At 42.8% G+C, this 15,184-nt stretch overlaps 1 protein-coding gene across 1 annotated transcript in view; it reads right to left on the bottom strand.

Moving 5' to 3' along the window:
* HEATR3 (HEAT repeat containing 3) overlaps window positions 1-14,244 on the bottom strand; it is a 31,035-nt gene extending 16,791 nt beyond the window's left edge. Inside the window, exons 1-6 of the mRNA XM_065416735.1 lie at window positions 14,110-14,244; window positions 8,874-9,046; window positions 7,589-7,676; window positions 3,937-4,049; window positions 1,362-1,471; window positions 499-639 (exon numbers count right to left, since the gene is read on the bottom strand). Of these exons, the coding sequence (XP_065272807.1) occupies window positions 499-639; window positions 1,362-1,471; window positions 3,937-4,049; window positions 7,589-7,676; window positions 8,874-9,046; window positions 14,110-14,244 (760 nt within the window). The remainder of the gene's footprint in view (window positions 1-498; window positions 640-1,361; window positions 1,472-3,936; window positions 4,050-7,588; window positions 7,677-8,873; window positions 9,047-14,109) is intronic.
* Window positions 14,245-15,184: the final 940 nt, after the last annotated feature.

The raw sequence follows: 15,184 nt of genomic DNA, 5'->3' as shown, positions 1-15,184 counted from the left end.
AGTGGCCAGATAAATCATGTTAGAAATGGTTTAAACATTGTTCTTGCTAAAACAAAGTTCAAAATCTATTTCCAAATGCTTCAAAGCCCAGCATAGGTAAGGTCAAGAGCAACATAGTTTCTTTAATATTTACTATTGCTTTATTTCCGTAGTAAGAACTAATGAATGAGTAACACCGAACCAAATTGGGACTGAAGTCACAATCAAGAGACAGCATTGCCTTTAGGCATGATTCAGATATTGGCTATCTTACACTATATGGTTGTGACAGATGACATATGAAACCCCAGGCTCCATGACAAAGGTACAACAGTGGCAGGAATAGATTTGAGAACAATCTACCCAGCTCTTGCTTCTAAGCTGGCACTTTGGCAACAACATAATTTGTTGCTATTACTTTGGCACGATGGAGAACTAAAAGCTCTGCCGCTCCCATCCCACTTTACCTTCTATACAGCATGTTCCAAATATAAAAGTTAGGGTCCAGTTGAATCATACCTGCCAACAATGTCCTTAAAAGGATATGCTCCATGGTATTGTCTTGGGACAACATTATGGATTCCAATACTTGGTGTGCAGAAGCATTGAAAGAAGAAAGCAGCTCTGGGTTATCTTCCGTCACTGTCTGCAAGCAATGTGCTGTAGTGACAAAAAACAAAAACAAAAATGTATTGTTTTCAGATCTCTAACTGGATAATACACTATCGTCCTGAAAACTGATCAATTTCACAAGTGCGGGATAAAAGTAGTTTACGGTACTACACCGCCCCGACAATCTTTTTTCTACTAAAGAAGGGTTTTCTTCTCCTTTTTTGTTGCATGAAAGATGCGCACAAACGGGTGAAAGTAACGCGAGAGCTTAGTCTTGCAAACCCTTTTGGGCATGAATAACTTTACCGAGGGAGCAGCCCCACTGAACTGAGTTACTCACATGCAGAAGTTATGTGGATAAAGCCCTGACTGACTGTACAAGAGAAACAGTGGAAGTGCTGTGAAGTACTTGTAACAATATTAGTTAGAGCAAACATTTTCAGAGTGAAGTGGGATTTTTCAATTGATGGTGCCCCCATTACAAACTCATCCCCTTTCCCTAAAAAAGCTAAATTAGTTTATTTTTCTCCAGAAAACCTTCCCTCTCCCTCAAGCACTACAATACATCACTCCCCTTTTGGAGTGAGAACAAGCATACAAGATTTCAAACTCCAAAGTGTAATTTTTAGACGGAGCCTTTCTGAAGTTCTTATTTTCAGTTGTGACTCTATAGGATCATTAGCATGACCTTATAAAACAGTGTACTGCAAGGCTAGATATATATTCGTAGCTCAGACTACATGATGATCACTACCCTATCCACCACTTACCTACTGAGATAGCCAGATCTACGTTTGTGGAAAATTTCTTCAAATATTGTAACACAACATCCAAGCACCCTTCTTTATTAAATACAGATACTGCCGTACCATTGCACTCACTAAGAAAAACAAAGAATGATAAAACATTTTTCACTTTTAACAAAAGTCACTCTAATAGAACTCAAACAATTTATTCAAACATTTTATTTTTGGAATTTATATTTTTATTAATCCATTTTTTTAAAAACTAACAGCTCCAGGACACATTTTCCACTTTAAAGGGTGGTTCCTTTTCCAGTCAGTAATAAGAAGTCATTGTTCCAGCACAGATAGTTGGCATTCAGGAGTCTGTACTACATTTCTAAAGCCATCTGAAAGGTGCCATTTACTTTAATTATCTTACTGATCTTATTTGTATTTATTTAAATTGCCTCACCTATTTCACTTAGAACTAAAATATTAAGACGGGACCGTGACTTCTACAGATCAGAAACACCACAGAACTCAACCAATGGCCAGGAAACTTGCGAGAATTATTATTTGTCTAGTTCCCAAAATATGGTAAGTGCTTTACAAAACATGGTCCCTGTCTCAAAGTCACTTACATTTGAAATAAGACCTGACAAGTGACGAATACAAGAAATCCAGTTCTATCAAGGGCAAGGGTTACACAACAAAAGGTTATGTGGCAGCACAGAGACTTGTGCATGCAGTTATTTTATAGTTCTGTGAGTGTCAGATACTAAGGCCCCAACCCTGCTACTACTCCATGCTGGTAGATGCCTGGAGCCCAAATGAAGACAGTAGGGCTTCAGATGGTCTCAAGGTTCCACCCCCATGGAGCAGCTTACATGATGGAGCCTAAATGAACAACAAAAAACAATTCTAGGTTGAAATTCAGTTTGAACTCTTAGCCCAAGTCTTTGTCAGATTGTGTCATCCCAATGTTTGCACTGGAGTTTCTATTAATATTGTTTCCGTTTCTCTTTGTGCAACCTATAATTTTCTTCATGTCAGTTACACAAATCGATGTAAATTAGTAACGGGACTATTCACATGCTTAAATATGCTTAAGCACTCATCCTGTATCCAAGCACTAATGGGCACTGGGAACATCTGCAGAGGGAGGAGGAAGAAAAGAAATCCTCACTCTTTCCCCGCACAGTGGTGGCGCCTAATAGCTAGAAAATCATGGCTCTTATGTATAGCATAACTGGATGTGTTCCATTGCTACAAGGTCACCCATCCCCACACAGGAGGTGTCAGGATTTGGCCCAACAGAGGAGATGACTGCCTGAAACAAGTGGCATTTCTCTTTACAATGTCAGAAAGCAGGAGAGAGGGGTAAGCTATTTCTAGCAAGGGTGGCATGATCCGTCATTTTAATCTTCCCCTCGGGATTGCAGTACCTGGGGAAAGCACACGGTGGACAAATCTGTGTTATCAGGTTGTGCATTGCTTCAGTTGCCTGTGATTTTAACATTTTGCTGAACTTAGTTCCTAGTCAGTGTCCCCTTTCTTTATGCTACAGATCTGCATAGGTCACTTTAAGGCTCCTACCTCAGCACTCTCTTCACTATTCTGTTACTCTTCTGCAGCATTCTCTCCATTACAGACACCCTAAAGGTTTACTAACCTCTATGTTCCATAGGTCTTAATTCTTTCCCTATTTCAATACTCCATATACCTATCTAGACATTCTGCATTCTCCTTAATGTCCTCTCCCTCTAGATTCAGCACTCTTTACACTTTCACATAGTGATCTGCAGGTGCTGGTAGAATGGGCACAGGAAACTCCACTCTGCCCCTTCAGTGGAGAATGCAGAGCCCAGCAGTATATGGGGCACCCTAGGTTTCCATTCTGTGGCTTTGCTATGAATTTTAGGGGACTCCCATTTATATAATCCATGATTTGGAGCATTCCAGAACTCAAGAGGCCTGAACCCAACAAAATCAATTATAAAATTCCTATTGGCTTCACTGAGCGCGTGATCAGGCCCACAGAGAGTAGTTTAATTGTAGCAAAACATTAGGCTCCAGCAGCAGGGACTCAAGTGGGGCCTACATTCCCCATTGAGGCTGGGACAGCACTGGAGTCTCCTGGCTGGAATATAATGTTCCCCTACTTCTCCATTACAGAATGGTCCTACAGGAAATTTGGAAGGTGTAGTCTTCAGTCTCCCATGAACTGCAGAAAGTCTTCACCTTCAGAGTGACTATGATATAGTAGTTGCACAAAAGCCAAAATCACGATTTAGGCTGAGTAGCTCTTGGAAGTCAGATTTCAGCATAGTCCTACCTGTTTGATTAATAATAATTTTAAAATAATAACTTTGTGGATCTTCAAGATCTTTCACTTACAAAATATGTTTTTTGTTATTTGCCATTTATGGGGGAAAGGTATATAAATAAATTTTTCAAGTCTGAAAAGGAATAACCATGTTAATATATAAACTACTTTCAGGAATGAAGTGATCAGATATTATTGCTTTTATCTTCACTGGGGCATATCAGGTCAAACCATTTTTCAAAAGAACTAGATATATAAGAAAAGCATCTGTGTTAATATTAAAATGGAGCTTACCATACATTCCACAGCACATTAACAGCCTCATTGGCTATGTCTTCAACACAATTTTTCTTTGTTTCTTTGCATTTCGTGGGGGAGACCTCGTTGGTCTCTAGTCCAGCACTGCACTGTAATCAAATAGGCAAAAAGGAATTGGAAAAGAACTGGACAATAGAAAAAAATTAAAAGCAGAGATCTCAGGACAGCTACTTAATGACAGAAATTACAGTTCATCTGCAATTCTTCATGGCAAACAGGGTCATATACGAATTCAACTATTCCTTTCTACAGAAAAGAAATTACACACCTTTACAAAATCACCTTGTACGATGTCTTGTCACACATACCCTCGTTTTCAAAAGCATTTTCTTATAGACAAATAAACTTGTTAAACTTTTGTCTGACTGCCACAAGAAAAAACAATGCCAGATGCTTCTCAGAAACACTGGAATGTCCATTAACGCTAATAATTAAACACTTTTACAGAATATCATCTGCATATCTCACAGCACTTTACAAACATGGCTAATGTGGAGAACTGGGAAATATGTTGTTTTTTTATAAATGTCGTATGCCCCTCTGTGTAATCACCCTGTCTGAATGCATATTTAGACCAAAAAGGATTGTTAAAGAAACCAGACTGGAAAGACTCAGAATTTAGGAGAAACACTGTTCTGTTAAATGATTGCCCCTATGCTGAGGGAAGCTGTCAGGCTGACACAGAGACTTACTGGAAATTAGGGGTCTGCAGCAACCATGCTGTAACTTGGTGCCCAAAGAGAAGAGAGGGGCACCAGAGCTAAGTCAGGTCTACCCAGGGCCTCAAGGGGAATGCCAAGTGTAGGTAAGACAATGTACGTGTAGATCTCTGTTAATTTAAATCCATTTCTCTAAGAGCTGAGTACCCTTTGGCAAAACAAATATTCTTTGTTTTCAAGAATCTGTTCCTGTGTCACTGCATACTATTCCTGTCCACAAACCCCCAGAGGAAAACTCTTGCAGGTGCCAAGTCCATGGGCTTACTACGTAATATGGTTGACAGCTAGCAGGTATAAATCAGAGACCCAATGGGAGAGTGGAGGTTCGTGGAATCCCATCCCAAAGGGAAGTGGAGACCTTCCACTTAAAAGGGATGCACTCAATAGACTGGAAAAGGGTCTCAGAAGGGCAGCCTACACAGGGATTGACAGTTATCCACATTTTATAAATGGGCAAAGTTAGGCACAGAGGTTAAGTAGCTTGTCCAAAACACAGTAAAGTCAGCAGATAGATAGAACACAGGTCTTGACTCCCAGTCTTGGGCCTTATCCACTGGACCAAATGGAGACTATATAGTACAATTAGCGGTATTAGAAACACTTTATCTTACTGTGACTGGTACAATAACAACGTTGCCAACTGTAAATTCAATCATTTATTTGGATTACAGCACTCACTGTGAACCTCAGTAGACATAGCATGTAATGTAAAATTGTAAAGATCCTGCAATCAGATTTGCTTGCATGAATCGCCCTCCCTATACCTGTGTGGGGTCCCATTAACTTCAATGGACCTCTGTGTGGGCACAGGGGTCTGTGCTAGCAGATCAGAGTGCAGAATCAGGTCCTTGCTTGGGATCTCTCTCTAGATTTGCATATAATTTTGATAAACTCTCATAGAAATAAAGTGTTCCATTTGTATAATAATTTATGTGAAAAGGGATTAGTAGCAATTCCTTAGGGAGCTGTGACATTTTGGGGATCAACCCAACCAGTAAGGGGCTCAGTCACTGCCTGCCCTCTGACCTTGGGGTGCCTTAATGCTCTGCTGCTTTGGCTCTGATTTCAAACATAAGCTCCCAAGCTGCTTTTTATCCATTGCATACAAGGACTCTGATTTTCTCATTCTCCCCTTTCCTTCATTATTCCTCTTGACCCGAAATAAACAAAAGAAAATAACCTGTGAGCTTGTACTTTGTTTCGTCACTTTTCAATCCACTAGGGTTTGTTCAGCAAGTGTTTGGAGTGTGAACCTTAGTTCACTGATACTGAAGTGCAACTCCTGTACCAACTATGCTACTGTGACATGTCGGAGATCATCCAGATGAGTAAGGAGCTCTGTAACCACCTTCCCTGTACCTTGGGGTGCCTTAAACGCTGCATGGCTCAGAACCCTGATATCAGTAGCTAGCCCACAAGCACAAAGTCTCACCCTGGCCTCCACCAGCTTAGTCACTCCTTGAGGGGTGACTCCAACAGCCCTTGGAGTCCTGAGTCTCCCCAAATCCATCCTCCCCGAGTTCATAAATACCAGTCACCTGGACCATTCCCATGAAGGCATGAAACAGGCCCCCTAGTTATCAGTTTACTTTGGCGCACACACTCCATACAGTTTGCACAACAGATCTGCTTGGGGGTAAAAAACAAATACAAAAGAAGTGGATTTAATAGAAAAACCCCAGATTCAAGTATGAAATAGTAAAGGAAAGCAAACATACACAAGTTACCCAGCAAACAAACAAAGATGCAGCCTCACCCTTGGTCTACACCACACACTTCCTTCAGTACAACTATGTCACTCAGGGGTGTGAAAAATCTACACCCCAAGCGACGTAGGTATACCGACCTTATCCTCCTGTGTAGACAGTGCTATGTCTGTGGGAGAGCTTCTCCCACTGACAAAGCTATCGCCTCCCATGGAGGTGGCGTTATTAAGCTGACAGGAGAGCTCTCTCCCATCAGTTTAGAGCATCTTCACCAGACTCGCTGCAGCTGTGCCAATGTAAATTTGTAGCGCAGAACTGCCCTCGGGCTTTACACTTCCATCTTCAATAAAATCCCTTTTCTAATACAAGTTACCTATTGCCTTTGAACAGTTCAGCATACGCCCTAGATATTGGGGGGCATTAGCATCCACAGACTGCTTCCCATCTAGAGACTGTCCCTCAGTTGCCTTTCACTTCCAAACACTTCCATTTTAAAAGGCTTTGCAGGGTTTTCTTTTTCTTCAATCACTACAGATATTCAAAGTGGGAAAATACCCACTTGTCTCAATGACTTTCATTAACTTTAATGGCCCATCATTGTCTTTTCCTGGGTTGTGCAATGGTTACTTGAGTCTGATTTTGTGTGAACACCTGGCTCGGGAGGTGCCTCTCCCTGTCTGATTGCTCAGTGTCCTGCTGGGAGGTGGAGTTGAAGTTTATGAGCATATGAGTTCTCCATATACACAAATACATAATTTCATAACCATAGTCTGTATACATACCTCATAATGATTTTTAAGTTTAGAACTTTACAACCTTTCACAAAAGACCTTATTTGGCATGTTTGTCTAGTATAACATCATTATATACAATCAGTTGATTCAAATGCTTATTCTTTAGAGTTCAAACCCCCTGTTCTCCCCTTGGAGTGTCTGGTTGCTGATTGTCACACGTGCAATTTATTTTCAGCTAATATCCTAATTCTGCTTGATTGTATCTACTACAAATAGAAAAAAAAAAACATTTACAATTCTAACACTATGAGATACGTTAATCTTGCCAGAATTTCTGCTTAAATATCAAGTGACTCCTTCAGAACAATTTTACAAACACTTCACAGTAGTTTTGAAAAGAGAAAGACCTGGAAAATTTAAAAATTGTATAGAAGTTAAAAAAAAAAAAAAAACACAACAACTAACATACCTCTTTCAAAAGCGCTACAAGGGGTGTCATGATATCTTTAGTCACCATGTCATCACAAACTTCAAATCCTCCACAAGCACTGAGATTTCTGGAACAAGTTAAATGCCTTGGATCATATATTATAAAGTTATCTGCCTTGAATATTTCAAATATATTTAAATATTTCTACAGTAACAGATTTAGAGGTTATGACAGGTTTCACTTTTTTCTTTAAAGTAACGTTTAATTACTAAGGTGATACTGCATGAATCACCTGCTTTTAGTCTATTACGTTTCTTAATCTAAAAATATATTAAACTCAGTTTTAAAAAACCAGACCTATGTAGATAGCATCGCAATGAGCCAAAGCCACGGCAGCAAGTCTCAGAGCCCAGGTCAACTGACTCAGGCTTGCGCTATGGGGCTAATAATAGCAGTGTAGATGTTCAGGCTCAGGCTGCAGCCTGGGCTCTGTGACCTGGTGAAGAGAGAGGGTCTCAGAGCCCAGGCCCAAACGTCTACACTGCTATTTTTAGTCCTGTAGCACAAACCCAAGTCAGATGACCTGGGCTTTCAGCCTTTGCCATGAGTCTTCCCCCGCAGCATAGATATACCCTGAGCCTATTTTATTCCTACTAAAATATGGCAAGATTTCATTTGGGAAACATATCCCCAGGCCCTTCCTTCTGATATCCTGGAAGCTAATCTTTAAAGCATGTGTGTGCAAAACATGTACAGGAAACTATTACTAAACACATTTCTAAAGGAAACACTAACATTATGCTTTTGTGCAAATAAAAAAAGCCAACAGTAGGTCTGGGTGCAGTACAGTTAGTCCCATACAATTTTGTCAAATATAAAAGCTAGCTATTTTGAATTTTCTCACTAACCCGCTGCTCCCAAACCATTATCAAAACAAAGATTTCCACATGAAACATATTTTCAAGCATTTAAAATTTTATCCCTTAGTATTTCTTTCTATTACAGAGATGGAAAACAACATGCCACAAGAAGCAGGAACCAGAGTAGCAACAACTACTAAGGTAAGCTGTGATCTTGCAATGAGACCCTTGTTGTGCTTTACTGAAGTTAATGAGCATCTGTCCATATGAATCTCATTGTGAGATCAGGATCATAGTCATTCGTACATCAAGACTTTTCTGATTACAATAACATATATAATAGGGTTAAAGTAAAAACCCCCAAAGATGACAATATTTAAGTTTGTTTCCTTCTATCAGAAATTCCTCTTCTCTACTGTACCAATAGTAACTCCTTCTTCTATAATACATTATTAATCACTTACCGGAGAGCTCCCGCAGCTGTCTCACGAACAGCTAAACTTTGATCAAGCAACATGGGACCCAAACACCGGACAACATCTCTCTGCAGAAAGGCTGGGATTGCATGCTTCTGCTGCAACATTTTGGAAATGCTGGCACAGGCAAACTCTCTTACATCAGCACTTGGATGCTGCAGCTGAGAAGATAGGACAAGGGAGATTAGAAAGCAAGTTCACCAGAAGGTTACATTGTAGCAAGAGACCAATCTTGTCATTCCCCCCACCACCACCACCCTGCATTGTCTTCCCCCTCGTTATCATGTTTTCTTATTTCTGTAAAGGAAGAAGACTTTTAACAATTTTTAAAAGAAATAAGAGACTTTTAAAAATCAGAAGATCTTCACCTAGTTTTAAACTCTGAAAGGCAAAAATCATATCAAAAGAAAAATGAGCATACAAGAGAAGCAATGATTTGTTCAATCAGTTCAAGTAATCACGGACTACCAAAAGTCTGATTATTGAAAAACAGATTTGATTTCTCACACTCATATAACATGTCTACGTGAGTTTTAAGTGCAAACCTCTTCAATGACACTAGTGAAAAATGAAGGGTTATGATGGGTGAGTGGCTACATCTATTTGGGGGGTGGGGGGGTTATGTATGTTCTCTTAATATTGCCGAGTCCTTGACAATCTCCTCTCCCTGTCTGCAGGCGAAAGCTCTGCTCAGGTAGACTCATTTTTTCACAGGGTTTACGGCCCACTGGGCCAACAACAGCTGTTTCAAAGAGCAGGAGCAGCAGACAAGTGGAAAGAGGCAGAAGAAGCACAGCTGTGCCACCCACCAAAGAAAGGCCACCACTGCTGCCCCTGCCTTCTCCAGTGACATACTAGTTCCCCAGGACAGGGCTTCTGGTGGCAAACAGGAAGAACACAGAGAAGTGGGTTGGTCAGGGGGCCTTACGTGTCAAAGACTAAACTACACTATTTTTCTTTCAAAAGGAGAGCAAGTTTGGCCATTTACTCTGCGTGACCTTCCTTTTTACGAAAGGCAATAGTCAGGGAGAAAAAAGAGTGAGTCAAACTTCAGATGTCCAGTTGCCTCCTCTTTCCCTCCTCAAGAATGGTACCAAGACTCAAGGGAAGAGCTGAGGTATATGTGGCAAAACAGATGGCTGGTGAGATGGAGGCACCTGAAAGCTTGCCAGTGGTGGAAGGCAGGGAGGTATGGTTGTGTGTCAAACTTTAAGGCCAGAACGGACCATCATAATCATCCAATCTGACCTCCTGAACATTGCAGGTCACAGAACCTCACCTGCTCACTCCTGTAATAGACCCATAAACTCTGGCTGAGTTACTGAAGTCCACAAATCATGGTTTAAAGATTTCAAGTTACAGAGAATCCACCCTTTACACTTGTTTCAATCTGCAAGTGACCTGTGCTTCATGCTGCAGAGGAAAGCGGAAAAAAACCCAGGGTCTCTGGAATCTGACCTGTGGGAAAATTCCTTTCCAACCCCAAATATGGTGATCAGTTAGACCCTGAGCATATCAGCAAGACCAGCCAGCCAGACACCTGGGCAAGAATTCATTGTAGTAACTCAGAGCCCTCCCCATCACCAGCCATTGGAGACATCTGCTACTAGCAGTCACAAATCAGCTACATGCCATTGACAGCAATCTTATCATACAATCACCTCCATAAACTTACCATGCTCAGGCTTTATATGTTTTTTGCCCCCACTACTACCCCTTGGGAGGCCGTTCCAAAACTCACTCCTCTGATGGTTAGAAACCTTCCTCTAATTCCAAGCCTAAACTTGTTGATGGCCAGTTTGTATCCATTTGTTCTTGTCTCAACATCAGCACTAAATAACTCCTCCCACTCCGTGGTATTTATCCCTCTGGTGTATTTATAGAGCACGATCATATCTGCTATCATCCTTCTTATGATTAAGCTACACAAGCCAAGCTCTTTGAGTCTCCTATCATAAGGTAGGTTTTCCATTCCTCCAATCATCTTAGTAGCCCTTCTCTGCACCTGTTCCAGTTTGAATTAATCTTTCTTAAAAATGGAAGACCCAAATTGCACACAGTATTCCAGATGAGGTCTCCCCAGTGCCTTGTATAATGGTACTAACACTTCTCTGTCTCTACTGGAAAAACCATGCTTGATGCATCTTAGGACTGCATTAGCCTTTTTCACAGCTGCATCACACTGGCGGCTCATAGTCATCCTATAATCAACCAATACACCCAGGTTTTTCTCCTCCTCTGTCGCTTCCAACTGATAAGGCCCCAGCTTATAGCAAAAATTCTTGTTGTTAGTCCCTTTGCACTATTAAATTTCATCTCATTTCTATTACTCCAGCTTTCAACGTCAAGATCTTCTTGTATGATATCCCAATCCTCCTCCGTACTGGCAATACCTCCCAACTTTGTGTCATCTGCAAATTTTATTAACACGCTCCCTCTTTTTGTAGCAAGGTTATTAATAAAAATGTTAAATAAGATAGGTCCTAAAACTGATCCCTGAAGAACTCCACTAGTAATCTCTCTCCAGCCTGACAATTCACCTTTCAGTATGACCCACTGTAGTCTTCCCTTTAACCAGTTCCTTATCCACTGTTCCGTTCTCATATTAATCTATGAGTACACAAGCTAAACTATGCCTTAGTTGGCATCACTGAGACTTAGAGGGATAAATCTCATGATTGGAATACTGGTATAGAAGGATATAGCTTGTTCAGGAAGGACAAGCAGGGTAAAGAAGGAGGAGGTGTTGCATTATACATCAAGAATATATAGACTTGTCTTGAGTTCCAGGGGGTGAGAGACAGACCAGTGGAAAGTATCTGGGGAAAGAGAAAATGGATAAAAAATTGGGGTGATGTCATGGGAGCGGCTACTCCAGACCACCAAATCAAGAGGAGGAGTTGAATGAAGCATTTCTACAATAAACAACAGAAATATCCAATACACAAAACCTGGTAATAATGAATTATTTTAATTAGCTAGACATCTGTTGGAAAAGTAATTCGGCAAAACACAAAATTTCCATTAAGTTCTTAGAATATACTGGGGACAACTTTTTGTTTCAGAAAGTGGAGGAAGTAACCAGGACTGCCATTTTTGATGGATTCTGACCAACAGGGAGGAACTGGTAATGAAACTGAAGGTGGAAAACAATTCGGGTGAAAGTGACCATGAAATGACAGATTTCATGATTCTAAGAAAAGGAAGGAGTGAAAGTAGCAGAATAAGGACAATGGATTTCAAAAAGACTCAGAGAACTAGTAGGTAAGGTCCCCTGAGAAGAAAATCTAAGGGAAAAAGGAGTTGAGGAGAGCTGACAATATTCAGGAGACAATATTAAAGGCACAGCTGCAAACTATCCCATTGCAAAGGAAAGACAGGAAGACTAGTAAAAGGCCAATATGACTGTATCACAAGCTCTTTAATGACCTGAAAATTAAAAAGAAATTCTACAAAGAGTGGAAACATGAACAAATTGCTAAGGAGGAGTAAAAAAAGAATACCACAAGCACATAGGGACAAAATCAGAAAGGCTAAAGCACAAAATGAGTTACACCTAGCAAGGGATTTAAAACATTATAAGAGGTTCTTTAAATACATTAGGAGCAAGAGAAAGATGAAGCAAAATGTAGGTCCTCTACTTAGTGGGGAAGGAGAGCTAATAATAACGGATGACATCCAGGCAGCTAAGGTTTTGCTTCAATCATCACTAAAAAGGTTAATAGTGACCAAATATGCAACACAATTAATATTAACAGGCCAGATCTGCCCCCAGTCCCACTCCACCCCGTTCCACCTCCTGCCCAGCTCTGCCCTCATTCCTTCTCTGCCTCCCAGACCAGTTCCACCTCTAGCCCCAACTCCTTCCTCTCCCCAGTTCCACCTTCAGACCAAGCTCCATGGCTGAGGAAGCCTTGGCTGTGCAGTAATGGAGGGAGGGGTGAGAACAGATTCCATTAATGCTAAGGAGGGATGGTGACTATAAAAGTTTGTGCACCACTGGGCTAGGTCATAGTACTGCTGAAAAGGATGTGGAGGTTAATATGAGTTGACAATATGATGCAGTTTCGAAAAAGGATAATATTCTTGGGTGTATTCACAGCAGCGTCATATGTAAGGTACAGAAGGTACTTGCTCTACTTGGCAGAGATGAGGCCTCAGCTGGAGTAGTGTGTCCAATTCTGAGCGCCACACTTTAGAAAAGACGCAGACAGGCTGGACAGACTCCAGAGGAGAGCACCAAAAATGATAAAAGATTTAGAAAACCTGATCTATGAGGAAAGGTTAAAAAAAATAGCCATGTTTAGTCTTGAGAAAAGAAGACAGAGTGGACCAATAACAGTCTTCCAATATGTTAAGGGCTTTTATAAAGACAACAGTGATCAATTGTTCTCTGTGTTCACTAAAGGCAGGACAAGAAATAATGGGCTTAAAATCTGCGGCAAGGGACATTTAGGTTAGATATTATGAAAAAACTTTTGAACTATAAAGGTAGTTAAACTCTGGAATAGGCTTCCAAGGGAGGTTGTGGAATCACCATCATCGAAGATTTTAAAGAAAAGGCTAAATAAACACCTGGTCAGGGATGGTCTAGATTTACTTGGTTCTGCCTCAGACTGGACTTGACTTCTCAAGGGCCCTTCCAGCCCTACACTTGTATGATTCTCTACTAAACAGATGACAACCCACCACTTGGTGTCTGACAGCAATCTGTGCATTTCTCTCTCACAGAAGCTACTGCCCACATTGTAGCCCCCTCCCCTCTGAAGAGATGCTGGGGGGGGGAAGAGTCCATCTCCCTGTATGGTGCTAGCATACACATCCCAGGTGGGAAACTGGCCAGCCAAGGCTTTAGAACCAAGGCTACCTACTGCCCACCACAGATCAAGCCTTAGCCAGGTGCAAGGTGCAGCCTCTTCCGGCACAGACACCACAGCTCCCCTCCCAGATTCAGTGGAGGGTAAACTAGGCTCAAAAACCACCTACCCATCAATCTGCCCGAGCCTGCACGGCTCAAAGCACGCTACTGAAGACACACACAGGCCTTCTCCTCCTCCCTGACACAGGTGGGCGGGGGGTCCCGGCCCACAAAAGGAGAGACCCCCCCCCCTTGCTGGGAGAGCTGCTTGTAGAGCACTAGCCGAGTGTGGGGGGGGGGCAGCAGGGCTCCAGCCCCCCACACACCGACTTGCGGGGAGGAAGGGGAGGAGCTGCTTTCGCTTACTTTCTCCAGGAGCTCAGCGGCAGAGGAGCCTCCATCGCCGTCTTCCCCGGCCGGCCCCTCCCCGCCAGCCGCCCGCTGCGGGCCGGCTGGGGAGAACGGGGCGCTCCGAAACCTCTTGGCCTTGCTCTTGCCCATGGTGTCTGCCCGCGGATGAGGAGCGGCGACGCTGCCCCGCCGGGCCGGAGGAGAGCGCAGAGCCCCCACGTGTGCGGCCGCAATCCGGCCGGCCCTGACCCCTGCGCAGGCGCCGTGGAGAGGAAGGAGCGGCTGGTTCCCGATCCGCTAGGGGGAGCGGCGCCGGCCCGGCAGCGTACGCCGCGGCGTACAATAGCGCCCTGGGCTCTGCGCAACTGCAGGCTCTCTCGGCGCCCCAGCCCGGCTGGCAGCCTGCACGGGCCGGTAGCAGGATACCCCGCTGCACGGGCAGCGCACATCGCTTTGTGACGGACCAGGCCCAGCCCAGCCTGCTCCTTTACCAGGATGGAAAGAACCTAAGCCGTCCACTCCTTCCTTCCGCGGCTGCCCCGGCTACATTTTTCACAGGTGAGAAGAGCCGAGCAGTGGTATCAACTCAGTTTGATCCCAAAGTGCACAATACTGGGTGTTTTTCTTAACGCTCCCACTCCTGGAGTCACAGCTTCTAGGGTTTTTCTCTGATGGACAGCGCTGTCCACCCCAGTGCTTCTGTTGGTGTAATTTATGTTACTTAAAGGGGTGTTTATTTCACCCCCACGTGACATAAATTATACTGACAAAAGTGCTAGTGTAGACATAGCTTTTGTCTGCCTCAAATACCCTTAGGCTGCATGTACACTACCACGGGATGGACACTCTGGTGATCAATGCACCAGGGGTCGATTTAGCAGGTCTTCAGAGCGCTCTCCAATCAACTCCAGTACTCCATTGGGAACGGGAGGAGTAAGGTAAGTAGACAGGAGAGCATCTCCCATGGACCCAGTGCAGTGTAGACGCCGTAAGTCAACATAAGCTACGTCGACTCCAGATACATTGTTCACGTAGCTGGAGATGCGTAACTTAGATCAACTTACTGCGGTAGTGTAGACGTAGCTATAGG

This window comes from Emys orbicularis, chromosome 14, assembly GCF_028017835.1.
Source record: "Emys orbicularis isolate rEmyOrb1 chromosome 14, rEmyOrb1.hap1, whole genome shotgun sequence".
NCBI classification, from domain to species: domain Eukaryota; kingdom Metazoa; phylum Chordata; order Testudines; family Emydidae; genus Emys; species Emys orbicularis.
This window is presented reverse-complemented; position numbering and strand designations above follow the sequence as displayed.